Genomic DNA, 27,365 nt, shown 5'->3' with positions numbered 1-27,365 from the left:
ATGCTTAGTCTTCCACTACAAAGCTAGTTGGAAATGTGTATTACACAAGAAGTTCAAGCTTGACGTTTACTTGCTGTTCCTGTTCACCTTGCTCTGTGCATCTAATTCAGTCTATTGATTCCAGCTTTGCATGACCTTGCTTAAGGGAGGGATTGTGGCCAGCAAAAAAGGTTAAAATGGTGCGTTCATCTTTTCATGTGCTTGCAGACTCACTTTTAGATGAAGAAACAGTAAACATAAAGATGCTCACCTGCATGCAGGTTTTAAAGTGCACTCAAAAGTAGTATGGCACTGATTAACCTCATTCCAGCTAATACCAGTCATAAAAAACAAAACTTTTAAGTATCTTTGTGACATAAAATACATTTTCATATGTCAAATTATCTGCCTTTAAACTTCATCTTAATAAGTAAGTGATCTAAATAAGGAAAATGCTGTCAAGGACAGGCTGTTGGTTGGTGTTTAGAGAAAACATACAGTTTTTAGCTTAGTTGGATTCTGTATTTATTCATATATTAGCAGATGTTTGTTTCAAATAAATCATAATGTGAAGAAGTTATTGTCCTGCAACAATCAATAGAAAATAATCAGATTTTTATCCCTGGCTCTATTTAAAAAAATGAATCATAGACATTAGGTCTCTTCTTTCCATTTTCCTGCCTCCTTTAACAGCAGGTGTAAATTCACAGCCATCATCTTCACGTCATTCACACTTACAGCTCAGACTACGACTGACATGAAAATGTTATTTACAACATAATATACAAATTAGGCACTGACTGGTACAGTGAGACTCTCATATTATGAGTTTTAAAATATTTATCAAACACTTTATTAATAATGTAACGCAGCAACAATTTCCCCCTAAAATTACATTAATTGATTCATTTATAATCATACATAAACATTTATTTTGATTTTAACTCACAATTTAAAGCTACAGTCAGTGGCGGCCGGCCCATAGGGGGCGCTGGGGCACCGCCCTCCCTGATAAGAAGAGAGAAACGTAAAATATATTTTTAGAAATTAACTCATAAATGTCAGTTTTAACAAATTATATAAACTACATTTCCCTATCTACTGTCATTAATTTGTGGATTTCCACAGACAGACTCCTACCGTCTCTGTTCTGGGGGCGCTGATCAGACTGACCCACATTTGCAGAGAATCTGTCAATCATGTACTATTGCTAGGTGAATTTAATGGCCAATCAGCGTCTCGGAACTTTATGGTATTGGGGCGCTGAAAATACTGCGCTTTAACAGGCTTCTGAACCCAAGCGCAGGTGCAGACAATTAGAGGGGAGATGGCGAATGTAACGACCGAGATGCAGCTTCCACCTAATTCGGTGAGATCCTTATTTATCTACCTGTTTGCCAGAAGAATATCCCTGTTGTAGGATATGAACATTTCATGTCATGTTTATTGTGACTGTGACGAATCCACCTCGTCGCTTAAAACAACCTCTCTAACTTTGCGCGCCACACACACATTCCTGTTATACTGTGTTTGTGAGGACCAATACACTCGCGCTGAGACCAGTAGCTCCATGAACTTAAAACACACAAGCTGTTCCTGGTTACCTGCTGGCATATTGAGGGTGCACACTTAATATTTCAGTGGGGTTAGCCGTGTGTGTGTGTGTGTGTGTGTGTGTGTGTGGGGTGGGGGGGGGGGGGGGGGGTGGGGGGGGGGGTGGGGTGTGTACGTGTTTATGCTACGGGGACTTGTCATCTTCAGTCTGGCTGCGTCTTTGCTGGGTTCAAACCCAGTTTGGTGTAATTGAATAAGTCAATGAATCTGTGTAAAAGAATTAAGTTGTAAAAATTATTTGTTTTTGTACATCAATTGTTTGTGGAGGTAATATATGGACAAAACTGATTAATGAGAAGAAATCAGAAATAAGAGAGCCTGATGTGAGGGGCTTAAACTATTTAATGAGGGCTGTGGGAAGAAAAGTGGCAATTTTTGTTTTCTGTTTCTTTGTTACATTGCTGGTAACTGGAGGGAGGCTGAGGCCCAGAGTATCTTGTATGTTTAGTTTCTTTTGCACCCTGTTTTGAGTTTTTGAGCTCAATAAATCACCAACACCGGTAACCCGACTGAGACTGGATTCTTGGAGGCCAAAGAACCCCGTCACAGTGACCCAAATCATCACTGTTACTGTTATTATATAGTAAATTAAATCATTACTGTTAAATTGTATGTATTGTCCAATTGTTTATTTGAATTCTTATTCCGGATTAGTTGGAGACATACACTAGGCTATATCAGCCCCACCAAAAATATTTTTCACCAGCCGCCACTGGCTACAGTGTGTAATAATTACAGGGATATACAGTCAGAAATGTAATATATTATACATAACTATGTTATTTATCATCATCTACGAGCTCAGCCTCTTAACCTTAATATTTGCGTTGCCTTAGAATTCGTTATTTATAATTACATAGGATCGGGTCTCGCAGCCATGGAGGCAGACATCTTTGCGCTACGGCAGCGCAGAGCCAACAAACTAGCGATTGCGAGATCGCCCATTACGCTCGAAAGTAACTACGGCAAGTTGAGAGAGATGAACTGAGACGGTACTGAACACACAGACTAATGAAATACTATCTGTAAAATTATCTATGTAAACAAACCTCATCACTTGAGAAGGTAGGTGATGCGGACGTCGTGGAAGACATTTTGTCCCGTAACGCTCGCCGTACTGTTGGGGGGGGAGAAGCGGTGGGGGGGAGATATTCATCTTGCTGCGGTCTGCAGTCTGGACGTTAGATGTCGCTGAAAATTACACACTGTAGCTTTAAGCAAATATGAAAAAGAAAAATTTACTAAATGTAATGAAGAGGATGTTAAGTTATTTTAAGGTGTTAGTTCACAACTAGATCCTGAAATAATTCTGTTTTCTGAGACACTGAGACGGTAACTGTTGGATTCTCATTTGAGACGAAAGCAGTTTGAATAATTGTTTCTTTTGTGTTTTAAATAAGAACAAATATATCAAGTTATACCTTCTTGCATTGAGTTGTTATCGGGAACAAGAAGTGCTGGACTCGCATCTTTACCTTTTCACATCTTTCACCTATGCACATACATTTCTTTCTGCTCCTCTTCAGGCTGCTAAAAAGTTATTTACAGTGAATGAGTCAAATTTTTGAAGTTCACTCTTGCATGGAAATGTGCTCCTCATTATGTGGTGAATGTGGTGTGTTCTGATGGCAGAGAAATATGGTGAAAGGAGGAGGGCAAATGGCTTCAGGTCAGATGAAGGAATATATTTTTCTTGTAAATTAAAGTGTATTTCAAGAAAATGTTTTTTTTTTTTTTTCCTTTTCCTCCAACTTTTATTTGTGGTGCGGGTACATTTTCTTTTTTTAAACACATCATATGATTTTATATAATAAACACTCTAAATTTAAAAAATATAGAACTATGTATACATGTCTAATGTTAGTATCAGTTTAGCAGTAAAATTTCATCAAAATATAAACTCTGTCTGCTAAAGCAGCCCTGCTTCCATAACTTTAAAACAAATATCTTTGAATAAAATAAAAACTTAAAGGAAAAATTACATCAAATATGTATTTTTTATTTGATGCCTGTGACTTGCAACTTCATGTGTATTAGAAGTAAAGCACCACAATTTCTCACAGTTGATAAATTTAAGCTTAAGAGCACTGAAACATTTTATGTGTTCAGAGTTCCAGAGGTTGCTGATGTTCAGCTAACACTTAAAGTGAAGCTGATGTTTCTTCCTTTTGGGAAATGTTCAAGAAATTTCCTTCGGGCGCTTTTAGGCTCACACACCCCCTAAAGACATGTATTTATGGGCTAGAGAAGCAAATCTTCTCATATCATCTAGGAAATGGCAAACATTGGATTGATGCCTCCAGTAAAGGCCTTACGGGTGTTTTGGTCACCTTTGGAAGGGGGGGAATAGCAGGTCCTTTAACTGAAACGACAGTCAGTCCCATTGACAAGATCAGTTTCCTGTTCCACATAGGAAACATCTGAATTCTGTTTTCCAGGAGCTTTCATCTGACATTGCATAACAAACACTCTGAAACATAGATAACCTTTTTGATTTATTTATATCAAGTTTTCCCCTTACTTTTATCTTTATAAATAAACATTAGGGAAGTATTAAATAATTATTTTTATTTTCTATATCTTCAGAAGACGTTTCAATGTTTCCGAGATCACATTAACTACAATTAGTCTATCCAAGGTGCAAAACCCCATAAACCCCAAAATAATGCTCACAATCTTTTCCCCCAGGTACATAAATATTTTATGATTCTTTGAGATGCCCTTTTTTTCTAAGCAAAAGATTGCTCTCTGACCACAAACTGACCTCACATTGAACCTGAAATTGTACAAGTTGAGCTTGATTAACTATCCTTCTCCTTTAACCGATATGGTACCTTTCTAGTTTTTGCATTATCTGCAGTTTATCAAAATAAATCTTATTGAATTTTATTTTGAATTAAGAACAAATCAAACTTAGGTTTAATATTTAAACTATGGGAAAATACTATAAATTTTTTTTTAAACATTTAAACATCTGTAAAAATTCAAATCAGAAAAAGTAGGGAGCAATTTTTTGCTTTATTAAGTGCAATAGTAGTTGCTTTAATGACAAACCAAGTTTATTTAAAAAGCATCATTTAAATGTGAAAGTCATCAAGAAATACTCATTAAGTACCAAACCTTCCTAAAATGAAAAATAAATATTTAAAAACTGTACACTGAAGCATGTTGATAATGAAATATATACAGTGGGGCAAAAAAGTATTTAGTCAGCCACCAATAGTGCAAGTTCTCCCACTCAAAAAGATGAGAGAGGCCGGTAATTTTCATCATAGATAAACCTCAACTATGAGAGACAAAATGAGAAAAAAAAAATCCAGAAAATCACATGCAGATCTCCTCTAGAGCAGTGATGTTCTGGGGCTGTCGCTGGGCAACACGGACTTTCAACTCCCTCCAAAGATTTTCTATGGGGTTGAGATCTGAAGACTGGCTAGGCCACTCCAGGACCTTGAAATGCTTCTTACGAAGCCACTCCTTCGTTACCCGGGCAGTGTGTTTGGGATCATTGTCATGCTGAAAGACCCAGCCACGTTTCATCTTCAATGCCCTTGCTGATGGAAGGAGGTTTTCACTCAAAATTTGACGATACATGGCCCCATTCATTCTTTCCTTCACACGGATCAGTCGTCCTGGTCCCTTAGCAGAAAAACAGCCCTAAAGCATGATGTTTCCACCCCCATGCTTCACTGTAGGTATGGTGTTCTTTGGATGCAACTCAGCATTCTCTCTCCTCCAAACACGACGAGTAGAGTTTTTACCAAAAAGTTCTATTTTGGTTTCATCTGACCATATGATATTCTCCCAGTCATCGTCTGGATCATCCAAATGCTCTCTAGCAAACTTGAGACGGGCCTTGACATGTACTGGCTTAAGCAGGGGGACACGTCTGGCACTGCAGGATTTGAGTCCCTGGCGGCGTAGTGTGTTAACGATGGTAGCCTTTGTTACTTTGGTCCCAGCTCTCTGCAGGTCATTCACTAGGTCCCCCCGTGTGGTTCTGGGATTTTTACTCACCGTTCTTGTGATCATTTTGACCCCACGGCGTGAGATCTTGCGTGGAGCCCCAGATCGAGGAAGATTATCAGTGGTCTTGTATGTTTTCCATTTTCTAATAATTGATCCCACAGTTGATTTCTTCACACCAAGCTGTTTACCTATTGCAGATTCAGACTTCCCAGCCTGGTGCAGGTCTATAATTTTGTTTCGGGTGTCCTTTGACAGCTCTCTAGTTTTGGCCATGGTGGAGTTTAGAGTGTGACTGTTTGAGGTTGTGGACAGGTGTCTTTTATACTGATAACGGGTTCAAACAGGTGCCATTAATGAAGGTAACGAGTGGAGGACAGAGGAGCCTCTTACAGAAGAAGTTGCAGGTCTGTGAGAGCCAGCAATCTTGCTTGTTTGTAACTGACCAAATACTTATTTTCCATCATATTTTGCAAATAAATTCTTTAAAAATCAGACAATGTGATTTTCTGGATTTTTTTTTCTCATTTTGTCTCTCATAGTTGAGGTATATCTATGATGAAAATTACCGGCCTCTCTCGTCTTTTTGAGTGGAAGAACTTGCGCTATTGGTGGCTGACTAAATACTTTTTTGCCCCACTGTATATTGTTTGTCTTTATGGGAAAACTGCATCAAACAGTAATGTTTTCAGTCTAGATTCAAAGGAGCCAGTCCTGTGTGTTTTTTTTTTTTTTTTCTGTCACCATTACAAAAATCTAATAGATTAAAAGGCAAACACGTACAAGGTTTCTGTACTGGTTTGATCTGGAACCTGATGACCTTTAGATGATTACACCTGTTTCTTTTTATTTTAAACCTTACTAGATCTGGTTGTGTACTGATCTGTAACCACACTTTTATCACCAGAAACGACTATATATTTTTGTCTTCTCTTAAAATTTGAGCAAGATCATCCATACATTTTATGGTTATATTGAAAAAATGACCTCCTTGGTGGAGGTAATAAAAGCAATTGAAGATTAAAAACATGCTAAAAAAACAGGACAATCCTGCAAAAAATATAAAATAAAATAAACAGTTGGAAAGTCCTGAAAACCTGGGACTGGAGCGAAGGTTCATGAATTAAAAATGACATCCCTTCAATATTCTAGCAAATGGGGTGGTGATTGTAGAGGACCCCAGTGAAGGCAAAGAAGAAAAAATAAAAGGTTTTTAAGGTTACAAACACAAAGTCCACACCATATACAGGGAAGGCATATCTGCGTTTATCAGAATAATACTAGGAAAACTAAAACAGGTTTCAGCCAATTAATCAGCAGTTAGTAAAGAACCAAAGGTGAATTTATACTAAGGAGAACTGATGAGTATAAGAAACAAATGGGACCAATCAGCAAAGTGGAAACAGCTAAAGTGAAATCAGAGAACAGAGGGAATCTATAAAAATGAATGAAAAATAGATATATAAGAAAGATGACGCTAAATACAAAATAATAAATATTTGAACACTTTAAAGTCTGACACCTGATGCACATTGTATGTATTTGTTTGGTGACCAAATGTAAAAACTTACAAAAGGTGACAACTCAAACAATAGTTTTAGGTTTTATATCCGCCTTGTTAAAACACACCATCAGTGGTAATTTTATGTTTGCTGTTAGATCTGATTTTTTTTAACCCAATTAAGGGTTCATGTCATCTAAACAAACAACAAACAGTTAGGTTGAATTTCCTGAAAGCTTATCTGCCATATTCCCTCTCCGTTCATGTTTTGTTTTTTCTAAAACCCATTTCAATGTCTGCAAAATGACAATGACATAAATGCAATGATCTCTTTGTTTCTCTAAAAGTTTAAATATTTTTTCCTTTGGAGAACATTACGTTTTTTCTATCTATTCCAGCACCGTGATGCCCTTTAAACAAGCACAAATAAGTCATTGTTGACATTAGCCTGTAATTGTGCTTTAATTGTTGTGACAGTAATGTGATGTAGACACAAGCTTTTTCTTTGCTGATATACTGAAGTCTGTACCAGTGGGAGTAAAAAAAAAAAATCAGAATATGCTTGATTCAGGTTTTTTTTTGGCAGACATGTTGGCCTTGTTGTCAGAGGCTTCTGCAGCACAGGGTGCCATATGAGATTTCACAGCACTACGAGTTGTACCGTCCAATCTGGCCACTTTCATTCACAAAAAATCTGCACACGTCTTCTTCCACCTGTCAAACTGATATGGATGCCAGGATAGGAAGGAAAGACATGCAACAATTATCCCATTACCCTTTGTGCTCACAAATTAAGTCAATAAATGCGCTTTCCACTTGACAGTTTGCCAAGAAATCAGCATGCTTAGAAGTGAAATTTTCCTCTAGTCAGCTAACCTTAATGTGGGGCTTGTGATCGGCTCTCTGCCTCTTGTGTCAATGCCAGTTTAACCCATTACAATCCAAGAATTTATCATCCTGTTTTGAGAATGTTAATGATGAAATAAAAAGGTATTTGTTAAACTAACCTTCGAATTTATGACAAATTACCCTCTAATTGGTTTTTAGGTTCACTTTGGTTATTTTAACTCAAATTCTAATTCTCTCTTTGCTTAACAACCTACAGCATTCATTGTCCAACGCTAGCCTTTAAAAAGTCTAGATTTATTTTTGTAAGTCCAACAAGCACACAGCAGCGCACCTTTTCTCCAAAGCCACAGAGAACCACATTCAGGCCTTTGCCTGTTCTGCACTTCCTTACATGCTGAACATCTTTTGATGTTTTCCAGGTGGAGAATTGTGCTGAATTGGCCTCCCTTTGCCATTGAAAGCTTAGGAATATACTGCTCTTTTGTGAACCACTTATCTTCTCCAACCATTGTCATACGAATGAGATGAAATAAAGACGTCGGAGAAATTAACTGCGCCACACTGATTAGCTCCTGCTATTATTGGCTTAATTTGCATCTGTTTTATATTGACAGTTTTATCCTGGCTTAAGTGTTATTTTGGGAAATTCAATTCAATTCAATTCAGTTTATTTATATAGCGCCAAATTCACAACACATGTCATCTCAAGGCACTTTACAGTTCAACCAGATCAAATTGATACAAAGTTTTCTATCTAAGGAAAACCAGTTGATTGCATTGACTCATTGACTCAAATACAATCCCCCACACTAAGCATGCTTGTAGCGACAGTGGAGAGGAAAAACTCCCTTTTAACAGGAAGAAACCTCCAGCAGAACCAGGCTCAGTGTGAGCGGCCATCTGCCGAGGCCGACTGGGGTTCAAGGAGACAGAAGCAGAGATACAAAAAGCAGCTGTAAAAGGCGGCCCCGTCCAGGAAACACACAGCCAGGCAGACGAGCTCCAAGGCAGCCCCCATGCCAGAGGACGAAGAAAGCACATCCACCCAGTCACGGCCAGAGAAACAGGACCACAACGGAAAACAGGCCGATCTCCAACATCTATAAACAAGGGCGTTGATAGAAGCAGCACAGCTGATGTTTCTTTCCAGGATGACGTCACAGCCAAACAGGAACAGACGAGGCAAAGCTACTCTGAGGAAAAGCAGAGAGAGCAGAAGGTTAGAGATTGAACTAACAGATTCTGCAGAATAGGAGAACAGAGAGAGAATGAAGCAGAATGATGAAATGGGGGTCCCTATGTCCTCCAAAAGTCTAAGCCTATAGCAGCATAACTATAGAGATAGCTCAGGATAACCTGAGCCACTCTAACTATAAGCTTTATCAAAAAGGAAAGTTTTAAGCCTAGCCTTAAAAGTAGACAGGGTGTCTGCCTCACGGACTAAAACTGGTAGTTGGTTCCACAGGAGAGGAGCCTGATAACTAAAAGATCTGCCTCCCATTCTACTTTTAGAAATTCTAGGAACCACTAGTAAACCTGCAGATTGAGAGCGAAGTGCTCTGTTAGGAACATAAGGAACAATCAGATCTCTGATATAAGATGGAGCTTGGCCATTTAAGGCTTTATATGTGAGAAGGAGGATTTTAAATTCTATTCTTGATTTAACAGGAAGCCAATGAAGAGAAGCCAGGACAGGCGAGATATGATCTCTCTTTTTAATTTTCATTAGAACTCTGGCTGCAGCATTTTGGATCAGCTGAAGGCTTTTAACTACAGTTTGTGGACTTCCTGATAGTAAAGAATTACAATAGTCCAGCCTTGAAGTAACAAATGCATGGACTAGTTTCTCAGCATCACCCCTGGACAGGATATTTCTAATTTTTGCAATGTTCCTCAGATGAAAGAAGGAAATTCTAGAAACCTCTTTGATGTGGGATTTAAATGACAGGTCCTGATCAAAAACAACACCAAGATTTTTTACTTTATTATCTGAAATCAGTTTAATCCCATCCAAATGAAGTGACTGGCTAATCAGTTTCTTTTTCAGAGACTCTGGTCCAAAGACTATAACTTCTGTTTTGTCTGCATTCAGAAGCAGAAAGTTAAGAGTCATCCAGGTTTTTATGTCTTCAAGACATGCCTGTAATCTATGTAATGGGTTAGCTTCATCTGGATTTATAGACAGATATAGCTGGGTATCATCAGCATAACAGTGGAAATTAATCCCATGCTGTCTAATAATTCTACCAATTGGGAGCATGTATAAAGTAAAGAGAATTGGTCCTAGCACTGATCCCTGTGGTACTCCACAGGTAACCTTTGAGCGTGTTGAAGATCTATCATTAACATGAACAAACTGAATTCGATCAGATAGATAAGATTTAAACCAGTCTAGTGCTGTTCCTTTAATTCCAACAAAATATTCAAGTCTTTCTAAAAGAATATTATGGTCAACTGTATCAAATGCAGCACTAAGATCCAACAGGACGAGCACAGATACAAGTCCATTATCTGAGGCCATGAGAATATCATTAGTGACTTTCACCAGAGCTGTTTCAGTGCTATGATGAGCTCTAAAGCCAGACTGAAACTCTTCAAAAAGTTCATTATGGTGGAAGTGATCGCAAACTTGTTTGGCAACTACTTTCTCAAGAATTTTGGATAAGAAAGGAAGATTGGATATAGGTCTATAATTGACCAAGTCATCTGGGTCAAGAGACGGTTTCTTAAGCAGAGGTTTAATTACAGCAACCTTAAAAGCTTTAGGTACATATCCCTGTAACAGAGATAGATTAATCACATCTAAAATGGAGGAGGAGATCAAAGGGAATACCTCCTTAAATAACCTGGTTGGAACTGGATCTAACATACAAGTTGAAGGCTTAGATGAAGACAATAATTTTGCTAATTCAGAGAGTTCAACTGGATCAAAGCAGTCTAAACCCAGTTCAGATTCCATGACTACCTCAGGTACAATCGCGGATAGAGGAGTGCTTATGATCTTATTTTTAATAAGATCAATCTTATTTATAAAGAATCCCATAAAGTCATTGCTGCTAAGAGCAGGTGGAATGGACGGTTCAACAGAGCTATGGCTCTGGGTGAGTTTGGCAACTGTATTAAAAAGAAATCTAGGATTATTCTTATTCTCCTCTATTAATGAGGAGAAGTATGCTGCTCTTGCTTTACAAAGGGTCCTCTTATACAGCAGTAAACCATTTTTCCAGACTAGGAAGGACTCTCGCAGGCCTGTGGAGCGATATTTTCTCTCCAGTTTCCTAGCATTTTGCTTCAAAGTACGCAGCTCTGCATTAAACCAAGGAGCAAGCTTTCTATTTTTAACGGTTTTCATTTTCAAAGGAGCTGCGTTGTCTAAGGCAATACGCAGAGAACTAGCAACCCCATCAACAAAATCATCAACCTGTGAAGGGGAATAAGCTAAACTTTTGCACTCTGCAGCACTGCTCAGTGACACAGAGGAGAGAGAAAGTGAAGCAGATTCTTTAAAATTTATAACTGCACTATCTGATAAAGATCTACTAAAATTGAACCTTCTTTTGGGGGAGGAGAACTCTGTTAAAGTAATCCTGAAGGTTATTAGAAAGTGGTCAGAGAGGACAGGGTTGTGAGGAAATACTGTTATTTCTTCACATTCTATGCCGTATGTCAGCACAAGATCCAAAGTATGAAGATGAGAATGCGTGGGACTATTCACATTTTGAACAAAGCCAATAGTGTCTAAGATAGCATTAAAGGCTGCTCTTAAGCTATCGCCTTCAATGTCAGCATGGATGTTAAAATCTCCCACTATGATGACCCTGTCAGTATTTAATACCAAATCAGAAAGGAACTCTGAAAACTCATCTAAAAATTCAGAGTAAGGACCTGGTGGACGATACAAAGTTACAAAAAGAAGAGGTTTTCTTGCCTTGAAATTTGGATCAGGGAAATTAAGGGTTAAATGTTCAAAAGAGTTGTAGGTATTAACTGTTTTGGGAGTAATCAGTAAGTCAGACTGGAAGATTGTTGCTACTCCTCCTCCTCGCCCAGAACTTCTGGGGATGTGAAAATTTAAATAGCTTGAAGGAGTTGCCTCATTTATGCTCACATAATCCTCTTGCTGCAGCCAGGTTTCTGTAAGGCAAAACAAGTCAATGTGATTATCACAAATCAAGTCATTAACTAGTAGACTTTTAGAGGAAAGCGATCTTATGTTAAACAGACCGCATTTAATTGTTTTAACTTTTTCCCCAATTTGAGTTATTTTGATTTTAATTAGATTATCATGATTTACTCCTTTGGGAATCTTTGCTAATTTATTAGATTTTGGTCGTGGGCAAGACACTGTCTGGATGGAGTAAAGAGTGGGTAACAGTAGAGAAGCTGCAGAGATGTGTGTTAAACTACAACTCTGCTTCCTGGTCTGCACCCTGGGTGGTCAGGGTTTTGGAGGACTAATAAATGTGGCCAGATTCCTAGAAAGAAGAGCTGCACCATCCAAAGTGGGATGGATGCCGTCTCTCCGAATCAGACCAGGCTTTCCCCAAAAGGATTGCCAATTATTAATGTAGCCCACGTTGTTTTCAGGGCACCACCTAGACAACCAGCGGTTGAATGACGACATGCGGCTAAACATGTCATCACTGGTCAGATCAGGGAGGGGACCAGAGAAAATTACGGAGTCCGACATTTTTTTGGCAAACTTACACACCGAAGCAACACTAATTTTAGTGACCTCCGATCGGCGTAACCGGGTGTCATTACCACCAGCGTGAATAACAATCTTACTGTATTTAACCTTATCCTTAGCCAGTAGTTTCAGGTAGGATTTGATGTCGCCCGTTCTGGCCCCCGGCAAACATTTGACTATGGTCCCTGGTGTCTCTAATGCCACGTTTCTGACTATGGAGCTGCCAATCACCAGAGTGGGCTTCTCAGTGGGTGTGTCACTGAGTGGGGAAAACCGGTTAGAAACGTGAACGGGTTGGTGGTGACCAGTGGGCAGAGATCCACGACTACGCTTTCTGCGTACAGTTACCCAATCGCCTGGCTGCTCAGGCACTTTTGGAGGACAGCTACGTGGGGGGCCTACTTCAACAGCCTGAAGCCTGGATTCTAACTCTGACACCCTCGCCTCCAAAGCTACAAAAATACTACACTTATTACACATCCCATTATCACTAAAGGAGGCAGAGGAATAACTGAACATCTGACACAGAGAGCAGGAGAGAGGAGAGGAAGAAGGAAGAGTTGGAAAAGAGTCAAGGGAGGGAGAGAGAGAAGCCATAGCAATGCTAAGCTAGCGCTAGCCTAGGCTAGCTACTCCTTGCTATCAGAAATAAAACCGTGTGAAACTGACAAGTGCTCAGTAGAAAAGTGCAGCAGAAGGTGCTATGTTTTAAAGTAGTCAGTTAGAGTTACTTAGATACAGAGATATCACAGAGAAAATAACTTAACTTCAGATGGAGATCCTCTGAACAGCTGCACACTCAGTTAATCCAAACAGGAAGTGAACAGGTCCAAACAGGAAGCAGGAAGCAAAAACCAATAGATGAATGAAGTATTTCGGTTTGGTTCTGCTCAGTCACTCTTTTTCTGCATAAAGCTTTTTCACTCTGAAAAATTCACACATAAAGAAAAAGACAATTAGAAGAATTTTATTGATACAATTACTTTAGTCTTTGGCGCTCAGACCTCGGCAGGAAACATAGCGCTGAATTTTGTTTGATATGCATGAACAGGAGTAAAGAACAGAGATGTTTCCCCCCATCCCTGAAACTGGTGGTGGAGATAGATGAAGTTGGTCAGTCCATAGTCTGCTGGTTGTCGAGACAGTTTGTCTGAGCTGAGAGATCCAGTAGACCGTGTGAGCTGATACTAGGGCTTCACTCAGAGATCTGGAAGATGGAAGTCCAGCTTGGATAATACCGTTTTTGAGAACCTGTCCATGATGAGCAAGCATGAAGCGACAGTGGAGAGGAAAAATTCCCTATTGGGAAGAAACATCTAGCAGAACCAGGCTCAACATGGCTGCCTTCTGCCGGACCGGTTGAAATGAGACAGGGAATGCAGTAAGACTCCGGGTGAAATGAAACTGATGAAGTTTTAGCTACGATGGTGGAGGAGGTGCTGGAGCTAGGTTGAATCGGGGTCATCTGAATTTAAGTCAGACATAGTGCAACCACTGCCTGCCCTTTGGGTAGCAGACGGAGTTGTGGATTGGAGACCTTTTAGGATGAACTCTGGATGCTGATTGGGCTTTCGTGAAGGTGTGGTTCAAATCTGATTAGGTGGTGTCGGAGGTGGAAAAAGGCAAGTAATCAGTTTATTCAGTTGAACCTCCGCCTAGGCTCCATTTTTCTGAAAAGAAAAAAAAAATGAAAGATTATAGTAATTTGCAAGTACAGCCCTAATCTCAGCTTCTTTAAACTACAAAAATGTCAGGTTTGAGAAAGGCACTTTTTACAAATAATATCCACTTTTTAGATTTCTTCTGAAGGAAAGAGCATTTGGGTCACCAAGTTGCTATTAAACTGTTTGCAATACAAGAATGTAAGGACAGGACTTTGCAAATCCCGGCACTCTATGCTACTTTTTTACAACATGTAATAATGTATGTATGAAAAGAATACAATTTAGCTGTCATTCTCAGCATGCTTTAGTTAATCTGCTTCTCAGTTTCTTATCCACACAAAACACTCAATGTACATGTTTTTACTGGGTGCATTTAACTTTTTAAAATGGAAACTTTTTAGTATATTTAAGCCTTTTTATAATTCTGCTCCTACCAACAGCTGATAAGGAGCATATATAGGGCTGTACTGTTTTAGAAAACAGCAGGCCCATTATATAGTTGTATTTCATTGCGGTGACAATATTGATTGCCATAAATCTACATTTTCTCATTCCTGTTTTTCTTTTTTCAGCTCTCTCTGTGACCTTTAGCATTCTTAGAGCTGTAATCTGCTCCAGGTGTTGGTAACTGCTGCAGAGAAAATCCTTGCAACAAGCTTAACATCTTACTGGCATGAAAAATGTGAGTTCATGATACTTATTTGGCATAAGGCAAAAATCTTATATTCTAAACAACTGTTGTGCTAACATTATTCACTGATTTTTTTTTTTATGACAATAGTTACAGGTTATTTCTTTTATTTTTTTGAGCCCCAGTCTCAAATAGGGATTATTTTATAACTGATTACACACATTACTAAATCTATCACCATTGTGGTAAGTGTGCAGAGAGCAGCGTTTAAAAAAAGGGTCCCTTCTTCACAGCTATCATCATTACAGATACAGTCAGTCACGTAAAATGTTCACCATTTAATGGTAATTAAATGTTGTAATTTTCCCTCCATTTAAGAAGACAACAGTTAAAAATAGTTATACACATAAGTTTAAGGTCATATTAAACATGTCGAAATCACATTTTCAATGTTAAGCATCTTATATGCTGAGGTGTTCTCTATCAATTTTTTTTTTCCTTTTGGGATCAATGAAGTATTTTCAAATTGAATTGAATGAGCTTGGAGTCGCAGAGGAACTGCTGTTGAATCAATACGTTGAAACATCCTGGGTCTGTGGGACCACATGTTGAACTCGCCTCTGTATTTCAGGCCTCCGTCTGTATAAGAGGCACAGTTTGAGCTGGCATGAAGAATCAAATTGAAATACTCAGAAATTTCCTGTGGATTAAGGTCATTTTGTGTTTTTATGTTGGGACTGAATCATTCTTCAGATACTGTATGATAAATCACTGCATGCACACTATTTGATTCTTTGGAATACAGTAAGATGCACCAGAAAAATGGCCCTTATGCAGCAGCTACAGGGTTGATGTAAAAGATAACCAAAAGATGGATTGATGTAATGTGTTAACTGATTCAGTATCAGCGGAAGCAATGTTTCCTTAGTAATATTCAGTTAATGCCTATCTGTTTTTTTTTAAAGGGATCTGGATCTGTGGCTCTGATTGGGGAGAGAAACTCTCCTACGCCTTTGAATAATTCATTGATTGGCATATGGTGCGGAGTGAAAATTCCAATGATTTTTGCATCTTTCTACATTTGCAGTTCTTATTCCACCTCCAGCCCTCATGGTTGACAGTGTATTATTTAAACTCCTCACAGTTGTTGTTTGACATGTTCAGCATCTATAGGATATCTTTATGGGGATGTCATGGACTATGTATTTGTTTTTTAATGATCAGAATCACTAAAATAGTGTATTAGAAAAATTACAGTAGGAGTTAAATGTTTGTTAATCTTGACAAACATGCTTTTCAAAACAGGAAATTAACCATCAAGAACTAAATGGAATATTAAAAAAGACAAATAAAAAATAAAGAGTAATGCAATGTTACTGCTTTGTTAAAAGCTATATCATCAAGCGAAAATAGCTGATTTGACAGTTCTACATAACCTCCACAAAGGCTATGAACTCCAGAAGAATGTGTGGTACACAAGCTGCTGTTTACACTTTACCCTTATTCAAGGATTTTAATTAAAAGTAAAATGGAGGTAAAAAGTAAGCTACTAAAAGGGACTACAGGCAAGAGCCTTTTTATTGGCCTTGAAATTGTTACATTTTTCTTGGAAACTGGATTGTCTGTTTTCATCAGCTGTAAGCCATAATCATAAGGAATGTTTACCCCAAGGTGCTATATAATATTTGTTTTACTTTTTTTTTTCTTACTAAAAGGACAAAGTTTTTAATATTTCATCTGAGATTCATCTGAATAGCAGGCCCCTTTTAGCTGCCACCACTTCTGATCTACATTAGAGGACACCCTGATTTTATGCACCAATATTATTTTCAAGTATCAGGCAGCAAAGGATCAATATTTCAATAAAACTTATGTTTTTCAAACTGATTTTATCTATATAAACATGATATTTCTGAAGAAAAAAAAGGAGATTGGTATTGGTTAATATGGTTTGAGGCAATGAGGATTAATAACTGCACTCTCATATTGATCTTTGATTGACGGCAAACATGTTTTGAGTTGCAGACTGTGAGAGAAAAATAGAAATAAAAGGAACAGAAAATGGAAACTGAGTTAGTTTTTGAAAAACATCCTGCCTACATTTTGATTTAAGAGAACCACAATAATTACATCCCAGGTTTTTATGCACAATGGTGCCTTAAATTAATAAGAAATTCACTATATTACATCATGTATGATATTAGAAGAGACGACAAAATCAAACACTTCACTGTTTTCTTCAGCTTCAGGCTCTGATTCATGTACATGAATAAATCATTCTGTTCTGCTTACAATTCAAGAACCAATGTCCTAATCTTGGTGCCAGCGAGTCTCCTCCCCAAGCAAAAGGCTTGCATGGGCAGCTGGTCCAGCTACAGCATGCAGACACAGTCTCTCTGGTCTAAATGGAAGCGGATGGCGTCATCGGGAGCCATCGGGAGCCTGGCCCGTAGCCTTGAGAAGATATGGGACACCCCATCTTAATGCCAGAACCCGCCGAGGCACAGAGCTGACATTGTAACATAGCACAGGGGAACCAGGACCATTTAGCTGCTGAAAAATTCACTGAATACAGCTGGCTTCAGTCAATGCAAGGTGAATATGTAAAGCTAAATGCATCCAGCTGCTTTGATCATTCAGGACCTTGTCGCCTCTATGTGGAAAACCTGATTGCCAAAGACTGAGTGAGACATTTGGAATGTAGAAGGAAAAATAGAAGAATATATTTCATCAAGAAAATGAAGAAGCATTGCTCCAGGGAATACATACAGGTGCTGGTCATAAAATTAGAATATCATGAAAAAGTAGATTGATTTCAGTAATTCCATTTAAAAAGTGAAACTTGTATATTATATTCATACATTACATACAAACTCATATATTTCAGATGTTTATTTTGTTTAATTTTGATGATTACAAATGACAACAAATGAAAATCTCAAATTCATCATATCAGAAAATTAGAATATTGTGAAAAGGTTCAAAATTGATGGCCCCTGGTGCCACACTCTAATCAGCTAATTAACTCAAACCACCTGCAAAAGCCTTTAAATGGTCTTTCAGTCTAGTTCTATAGGCTACACAATCATGGGGAAGACTGCTGACTTGACAGTTGTCAAAAAGACGACCATCGACACCTTGCACAAGGAGGGCAAGACACAAAAGGTCATCGCTAAAGAGGCTGGCTGTTCACAGAGCTCAGTGTCCAAGCACATTAATAGAGAGGCGAAGGGAAGGAAAAGATGTGGTCGAAAAAAGTGTACAAGCAAGAGAGATAACCGCACCCTGGAGAGGATTGTGAAACAAAACCCATTCAAAAATGTGGGGGAGATTCACAAAGAGTGGACTGCAGCTGGAGTGAGTGCTTCAAGAACCACCACACACAGACGTATGAAAGACATGGGTTTCTGCTGTCGCATTCCTTGTGTCAAGCCACTCTTGAACCACAGACAGCGTCAGAAGCGTCTTGCCTGGGCTACAGAGAAACAGGACTGGACTGCTGGTGAGTGGTCCAAAGTCATGTTCTCTGATGAAAGTAAATTTTGCATTTCCTTTGGAAATCAAGGTCCCAGAGTCTGGAGGAAAAGAAGAGAGGCACTTCATCCATGTTGCTTGAAGTCCAGTGTAAAGTTTCCACAGTCAGTGATGGTTTGGGGTGCCATGTCATCTGCTGGTGTTGGTCCATTGTGTTTTCTGAGGTCCAGGGTCAACGCAGCCACATACCAGGAAGTTTTAGAGCACGTCATGCTTCCTGCAGCTGACCAACTTTTTGGAGATGCAGATTTCATTTTCCAACAGGACTTGGCACCTGCACACAGTGCCAAAGCTACCAGTACCTGGTTGAAGGACCATGGTATCCCTGTTCTTAATTGGCCAGCAAACTCTCCTGACCTTAACCCCATAGAAAATCTATGGGGTATTGTGAAGAAGAAGATGCAATACACCAGACCCAACAATTCAGAAGAGCTAAAAGCCACTATTAGAGCAACCTGGGCTATCATAACACCTGAGCAGTGCCACAGACTGATCGACTCCATGCCACGCCGCATTGCTGCAGTAATACAGGCCAAAGGAGGCCCAACTAAATACTGAGTGCTGTACATGCTCATACTTTTCATGTTCATACTTTTCAGTTGGCCAACATTTCTATAAATCCTTTGTTTTTATTGGTCTTCAGTAATATTCTAATTTTCTGATATTATGAATTTGAGATTTTCATTTGTTGTCATTTGTAATCATCAAAATTAAACAAAATAAACATCTGAAATATATGAGTTTGTATGTAATGTATGAATATAATATACAAGTTTCACTTTTTAAATGGAATTACTGAAATCAATCTACTTTTTCATGATATTCTAATTTTATGACCAGCACCTGTATGTTGCACATTTTAATAAAGGGTTTTTCACTTCCTCACATAAACCTTTATTCAATTCACTGTTATTGTTTTATATCAATATTATCATAAGTTGTTTGCATCAGTTAGGTTGAACAGGAAAATGTGTATGTCTGCATAACATTAAAGACTTAAGTACTTAGTAAGCAGCGGATTAGATTTGTATGTTATAGTTATGCGTAGACCTCAGAGTAGTTGGTCGTAAATTTTTATGTAGCTCTGATTTAGACAGAATAGTTTTAGCCTTATTATTTAGGTTGTATATTCCACACATGCAATTATTTACCTCATAGAACCTCAATCTACACCATTTGACAAGCACAAAAGACCCAAACAAAAACTTGAGCCCATGTCACACCTTGCCGATTTAGCCAGTGTATGCCTGACGTCCCATAATCTTCTAAAATGCTGGCATACACTGAACTTGCTATGTATTTTTTCAGTTTTGGGCGTATACATAGGCTATTCATAATGATTCCAGAACTTATGTCCAACGACAGCCTAACTTATGCATAATGCACGGCAGCATAATGCCCATGAAATGATGCTTGTGCATCATTTCATGGGCATTACGAAGCATCAGTTAAAGCTGCTCCCCTCAGGAGCAGCGAGGCACCCAGAGGCGCCCAGTCGGCATAAACAGATGTCTTTGATTAACCTAGCTGCTGTTTACCACCCGACAAAAATAAAAGAATAAAGGAAAAAAGGGTTTGCAGTTGCAGCAGATTCAGCGTCATGTCTGATAACTGATGGTTTCCTCCTGTGAACCCTCTTTCATACAAAAACAATGCCAATATGCTACTTAAACGGTAACTTACACTTAACGTATGTCGACGATCAGATAACTTACCTGTAACATATGCCCCACATATGGCAAACTCTGGCATACGTCTCAACGTACTGGCCATATGTCGACATGCTTCAGCATGCTCACAACTTATACAAAACTGACCTATAACTTATCCAACGTATGCCAGTGTTTTTGCCAGATTTTTCCGTACATCAGGCATATGCTGGTCTAAATTGTCAAAGTGTGACGGGCTTTACATGCAATTTCTTTGATTGGGTGTAACCTGAATAATGCAATTCTGCTGTTTATGATGCTGCAGTGGCATCATTAAGGTTCGAAGATGGGGAAGTGTCTAAATCTTTCTGCAATTCTGGAGAAAATTGGTAGATATATCACTTTTCTTTTTTTTCTTTTTTTTTGCTGGTAAAACCTAAGACCTTACCTAAGCAAATAAATGGTGATTTCATTTTTTTTATAGAAGAAAGGTATCTTCATCAGCCTTACCCTCTTTTTATATATTATTATTATTATTTATCATGTTGTTGTGGTTCAATATCAGCAGCACCAGGGCAGGATTACTGAGACCTGTAGAATCTAGAAATCCCAGAGCAACACACTTTTGGGATTACAACAACAAAAATTATAATAATAAAAAAAAGACAGTATTACTCCCAAATATGAAAAAAAAGGCTCATCCTAGAGGCCAAAAAACCGCCCAAATTTTCCCCAAAGGGCCCCAAAGAATTCTATCCAAACTTGACTCAGTGAAGGTTAGTGTTTACAAACTAACTAACAAATTTGGCAGGTAATTAGGTTAAGGGACCGATTGCTTTTTCTCACATGGCAAGGTTGGTCTATTTTAAAATCAATTAAATAATCATTAGTTTCCATAAAGATATCTGCTTGAACATCATAGTTTGGGGCTCCGTTGAATAATTTAATTTTCTCTTATTTATATTGTGCGGTTTTCAGTATTAGTTTGTGTTTATCTTTTTAAGTTGTCTTTTCTGTTTGGAGTTGTTTTCTTTATTAGATTTTTTTTTTTTTTTTACAAAAGTAAAGCATAACTAAAATTTTGTGTTTGAGTTTTGCTGTTTGTGTCTTGCCATATATTTGTTTGCCATATTAGCTTTTCAGTTCTTTTCTAGTATTTTTCTTATTTCTTAGTTATTTTAGCTGCATTTGACGTGACTTTGGCTAGTAATTATTTCTATAATATAAGGAAGGTTCTCTTAGTTTCTTTTTTGTTTTTAGCTTGTTTAGCTCTGTTTGAAAATGTCTCCCTTTGCAAAAGCCATTAGTTAATTCATAGCTTCCATTCACCCGTTTTCCCCATTGACTGCACTCTACTTTAGTCACCTTGCAGTTAGAAACTAGTCACTGGATCATCTACTTTCTCCATGCTTGTGTTCTGTTTGATTTTCATTAAATATTATTATCTAACCATGCTTTGTCCAAGCATCCGTCTGTATTCTGTTCCAATTAAATAAATCCTGACAGAACTACTGTAATTTACATGTTCAGGAAAGCAGTTTTACAGTAGATCATTACATTCATATGACATGGTGTGCTATATTTCTTCAAATCAAGTTTAACTCTGGTGTAATAAGGGGATGTACATTTTGAACAACAATGCTCATGTAGGCTATAATTTTTAATTAACGCTAAACTGGTTCTTAAAAGGAGCAAATGTGATTAGAAAGTATACCTTGATACCTTTAAACAACCATTACCTAACTGAACTGTTCTTGAGAGGCATGTTTTCAAAACGTTCAATTCAAAGTCTGAGTCTCTTCTTCAACACATCTGTCAGATATTGGCTCATAGCAGAGGTTTGTGCAGCCTGACTGCCTGCTGATGAGGGAAAGCCCTTCTTCCTCCAATGAAAATTGCTGCACCGTTTTCTGTAAACTGCAAAGTCTGTGAGAAAATAATGGAAGATAAACAGTTTCTAAAATACTTAGAGCAAACATTCAAGCTACATTTAAAGTCACTATAATCTCTTTGATTTCTCATTATGATGCTGTGTTGAATTTCAACAATTTGTCCCCCAACATCTAGTTTTGTCAATGTTTTTAGTTAATAAACAATATAAAACATGCAAAGGGGGGTAAAGTGCCCAAAAACTGTAGGCAAGAGCAGCACTACTTGGGTTAGAAATATTTTAATAATAGCAGCTATTCAAGATATTACTGAAGTAAGAAAACTTACTGAGTATCTGATTGACATGTAATTTATATCTAAAAAGATAAGAAAGACAAAAATAGAACCTTCTGTTTTTAATAATCTTATTTTAAAGACTAATATAAGAAAACTATTTCAATACAAAATAACTATCCAGGCAAAGATTCAGTTAAATTATTTCAGCACAAAACTTTTGAAACAAACCTTTACTGTATTTAATGTATAAGAACAGAGTAAAGTGCATCCTGTAACAATATATAATGTTTACAGTATGTTGGGGTGACCTGAAAATGCCACAACAAGCTCGGCTCAAACCTCAAAGCTTGTGTAGAAGCAAGAATATTCCTTTTGACATGCATTAACCTGTCTGTGTCCGGTGCATTTTTATAAAAACAAGCTTATTTAAAAAAAAAGATTGTTAAAGTAGCCAAAGATTATAATCCAGTACGAGTAGCAATACCTCTTAATTGTATTAAACTAATAAAATGAAATGTATGGTGCAGTAAAACTGTTCCTAATTGTGTATTTTTTCCAAAAAGTTACCTACATGAAACTAAATTATCCAGCTACCACCCACTTTTTTTAAAAGTTGTAACCAATAAAATGGCAGTTGAGTGTCTTACTTAGGCTGCGTTCACACTGCAGGCCTTAATGCTCAATTACGATTTTTCTGTAAAATCCAATACTTTTTTGTGGTCGTTCACATTTCCATATACAGTATATGCGACTTGTATATGGTCTCCTGTGTGATCTGCATTAACACAACTTATGTGCATGCAAAGTAGAGGACAGAATGATGTCACAAGCGAGCATGCTGTATGGGTGTAAATATGGATGGTACTGCTGGAGTGCATCTAGCGATCTTTCCCAACCTCAGCCAGTGCGTTAACAACACAATCTTTTTAAGATGGTTGAAAATAAAGACTGCTCTCTGCATTATCGTCCACCATGGTTGTTGTTTTTCTTGCCACTTCTGTGCAGCAAGACGCAGACAAGTGTTCAGGTCGGATAAATGCGACCTGGCCGTTCACGCACAGGTCGCATTTGAAAAGATCACTTTCTTATCGGATTCAGGACCACAGAGCCAAGTGGGCTGGGTCGCATTGGAAAAAAATCGGATTTGTGTTGTTTAGACTGCCATGAAAAGATCAGATACAGGTTGCATATGAGGAAAAAAAATAGGATTTGGGTCACTTCAGGCTGCTGTGTGGACGTAGCCTTAGTGACCTGAGTTCTAAAGCTGAGGAAGATGGGGGATTTTGTAAAGATTGGAAATAAACAAAAAGAAATACATCTTTAAAAGTCTTTACCTACTAACAACTGCACTTAAGAAAAAAATGGCATTGTGGCTTTAACTTGTTTGTTTGTTTGATGCAGAATATCTTCCACCTTAAAGCTTCTTTATTATCAAGGTATACAAGTAAAAATATATAAAAAACTTTTCTATGAATTGATTTCCTGCTTTTTAGCTTTATTTATTAATTTGCTTTCAGAAAATGGATCCATTCCTTTTTTAAATGAGGCTACTTTTTCAGTTGTGTGCAGGTTTAACCATCATACAGCTTCACTTTATTGAACAAAACATCCACTTATTCCCCCTTGTGTTTTTCTAAAACTGATGAATTATTATTATTCCATATCCTTTTGTGGCTCATTGCTTCATCTTATGACTATGACGTTCACTGATGCATAGTTTTGTCTCGCTGACCAACCCGCCGGTGGGAACGGCTCCTTACACACTTGAAGACCCTACAGGGAGCTTGGAACACAGACTTGCATATCCACTGTAGTGTAGATATAGTGTATTATGTAACATGATCTGAGCTGCCCCAATAAACAGCACAAGCGTGAAATCTAGGGCAGAATGCCCAGCATCCCAAGACGTCTCTGTGAGCTTTGAGATACCCATGTAATGCTGAGCCAAGCTCTGACTGTGTCGGGCCCAAGCAATTACGCACAGTAGCTTAAACAACAGCAGGTGGATACTTTCACAAAATTAGACACAAGTTGGTTTTACTAAGTATCATAAATGCATATTCATCTCTGCCCTGAGATGAGACCAGTGTTTGGTTTTGCGACTTGTGATATTTACAATGGAAAAGAAAAACTCAAGCAACAGGAGGCCTTCTGTAAAGATAATCTGCTAGCGAATTTTAAAGAACATTGGCAATAGGGTTGGTAATTGAAAAGATTTTCACGATTCCGATTCCCTTTTCGATTCTATGAAACGATTCGATTCTTTATCGATTCTTTTTTCGATTCCAATTTGGGGTAAAAAGGAGAACAAACAGTTTGATTATCAGAATCAACTTTGTTTACTTAACTATTGCACAATCTTACAAACTCAACAAGATCAAGATGTCCACAGGAAATATGAAACTGGAGTAACATCTGTGTTTAAATGAAAAATGAATACAAGAACAAACTTAATAACCAACAATGTCTAATAACAAATGATGGAATAATAATATATTTTAAATAACAAAAAATACTAATTATAAAACAGTAGTAGGGAAAATTAACAGTTCTTTTGCAGAAAGATGAGCATATCTGCTTTTTCTGGAAGGATACGGGATCTTTCAGCGCTTAAGGTGTCTCCAGCCGTGGAGGAAGCCTGCACATAGAGGTCGTTTTCAGCCAGTCCAGATAGCAAGGGCAGCGTATCTTGCTTGTTCCACCACCACAGTGTGGCGCTATCCCTGCAGGGGATGGAGGGCAAGCTTTTACAGAGCTGGATTTCCTGATCTACCCTCTGGGCTAAGGAAAGACGGGGCGCTTTGATTCACAAAGTGACCGCAGCTCGTTGTCTTCCTCCTCGAATAGTTCTTCCAACTTGCGTAACTTGCGTAACTTACGTAAAAAACGTGACGTAAGTCGTGCTCCCAAGAGCCGGCGCTCCAGGCTCTGGTGTTGCGGGAATCGAAAATGCGTAACTTGCGTAAAAAACGTAACGTAAGTCGTGCTCCCCAGAGCCGGCGCTCTAGGCTCTGGTGCTGCGGGAATCGAAAATGCGTAACTTGCGTAAAAAACGTGACGTAAGTCGTGCTCCCCAGAGCCGGCGCTCTAGGCTCTGGTGCTGCGGGAATCGAAAATGCGTAACTTGCGTAAAAAACGTGACGTAAGTCGTGCTCCCCAGAGCCGGCGCTTTAGGCTCTGGTGCTGCGGGAATCGAAAAAAGAATCGTTCAGCGAGCTGCCAAACGATGCCATGGAATCGGAAAATACGGAACCGGTTCTGAACAGGAACCGGTTTTCGATTCCCATCCCTAATTGGCAATTATTTTACATTTACTTAACGGAGATTTGACATTTGAATTGTTGCCATTTATAAGAATAATTTCAGCTTAATAAAAAGCAAAATACAACTTTAAGTTGCTATTTTCTGCTGAGAAATCTCTTACTATTAATCAGTCCTAAGTCTTTATTTTCCTCTAACCTGGTTTCTTCCTGAATTGTGCTTGTTTTAGCTCCATTCCTGTTCCTATCAAGTTGGGTCAACCTCACTGTCCCTTTTTAAGAAACTGATCCTCACTGCATGGTGCTGCCAGCACCATGTTTCCCCATGGGGATGGTGCAACATAGATGGTGTGTGATTTTTCTACCACCATGTATTACATGTAGAACCAACAGTGATTCTGACCACAGTACAATTTCTGGGGTACCTTCTTCCTACCCATACAAGGCTTGTAGCAACATACACATTCAGCAACTTAAGTGTGTGCATTTAACATAACATAAGGTTTCCAAACCACTTGTTAAACTCTACACTTTATTTTCCCGACCAGAGCCAAGATGATGTGTGAGGTGATGCCCACAATTAGCGAGGACACGGCGCCGTGCCAGCGCGGCTCTCAGAGCAGTGCCTCGGATCCGGACTCCCACTTTGAGCAGCTGATGGTCAACATGCTGGATGAGAGGGACCGGCTCCTGGATACACTGAGGGAGACCCAGGAGAGCCTTGGACTGGCTCAGCAGCATCTGCAGGATGTTATTTACGATCGGGACTCGTTGCAGCGTCAGCTTAGCTCTGCCCTGCCACAGGTAGGCCACAGTGATGACACTGAACCAAAACACTGAAAACAATGAAATGGAGCTGTTGCTGAATATTCTCTATGCATGAAGAGTCATTTTAGATGTTTTTTTAAACCTCATACAGGTTTATTACTGCGTTTTTACATTCCAAAAAACGATCTATAAATAAGAATTTCTTAAATTAAGTGTTTTTATCCTTAATCTGAGTAGGTAAATACGATGATTTGCCAAAGGAATTAGGTTTTTTACTCTTAAAATATGATAATTGGATAATATGCAGTCGAAATAAGACAATGCAATTGTTTTCTTCTTATTCTAAATGTAAATTGTCTTGTTCCATTGGCAAAGAGTCTCCTTTACCTCCTCAATTCAGAAAAATGCACCTATTTTAAGAAAATTGACTTATTTAGATCTCTATTTTTTGCAGTGTGGTGTTGGTGAAGCTAAAACTTCCTTATTTAGTACACTGGTACATCTCCCACTGGACCTCCATAAGCTTCTGAACTAATGATGACTGTCTTCTTGTTCTTTGTGTTTAAAAGCTTGGAGGTTATTAATTAAACTGTAAAATAAACTCTTTCATTCCATCAACACAAAATGTTGACATTCTGAACATTTTATGTAAAATGTTTTTTTAGACTGGGTGCTGCGTTTGTTAGGTTTCCTTCTGTAATGCAGTTACTTATAGCAACTTATCTTTTACATAGTCTCTGAGAGGCAAGAATCCTCCAAAGCAGCCATTTAATATACAGGTGCTGGTCATAAAATTAGAATATCATGAAAAAGTAGATTGATTTCAGTAATTCCATTTAAAAAGTGAAACTTGTATATTATATTCATACATTACATACAAACTCATATATTTCAGATGTTTATTTTGTTTAATTTTGATGATTACAAATGACAACAAATGAAAATCTCAAATTCATCATATCAGAAAATTAGAATATTACTGAAGACCAATAAAAACAAAGGATTTATAGAAATGTTGGCCAACTGAAAAGTATGAACATGAAAAGTATGAGCATGTACAGCACTCAGTATTTAGTTGGGCCTCCTTTGGCCTG

The 27,365-nt window shown here is 38.3% G+C and overlaps 1 protein-coding gene across 8 annotated transcripts in view; it reads left to right on the top strand.

The window, feature by feature from the left end:
• ppfia2 (PTPRF interacting protein alpha 2) overlaps positions 1 to 27,365 on the top strand; it is a 221,955-nt gene that overhangs the window by 1,185 nt on the left and 193,405 nt on the right. For all 8 annotated transcript variants that reach the window (XM_038281341.1, XM_038281337.1, XM_038281344.1 and 5 more), the window contains exon 2: positions 26,052 to 26,307. In XM_038281341.1, coding sequence (XP_038137269.1) covers positions 26,059 to 26,307 — 249 coding nt within the window. In that variant the 5' untranslated portion in view covers positions 26,052 to 26,058. The remainder of the gene's footprint in view (positions 1 to 26,051; positions 26,308 to 27,365) is intronic.

The sequence above is a fragment of the Cyprinodon tularosa genome, unplaced genomic scaffold (genome assembly GCF_016077235.1).
Source record: "Cyprinodon tularosa strain WSP-4 unplaced genomic scaffold, ASM1607723v1 ctg17, whole genome shotgun sequence".
Classification (NCBI taxonomy): Eukaryota; Metazoa; Chordata; class Actinopteri; order Cyprinodontiformes; family Cyprinodontidae; genus Cyprinodon; species Cyprinodon tularosa.
This window is presented reverse-complemented; position numbering and strand designations above follow the sequence as displayed.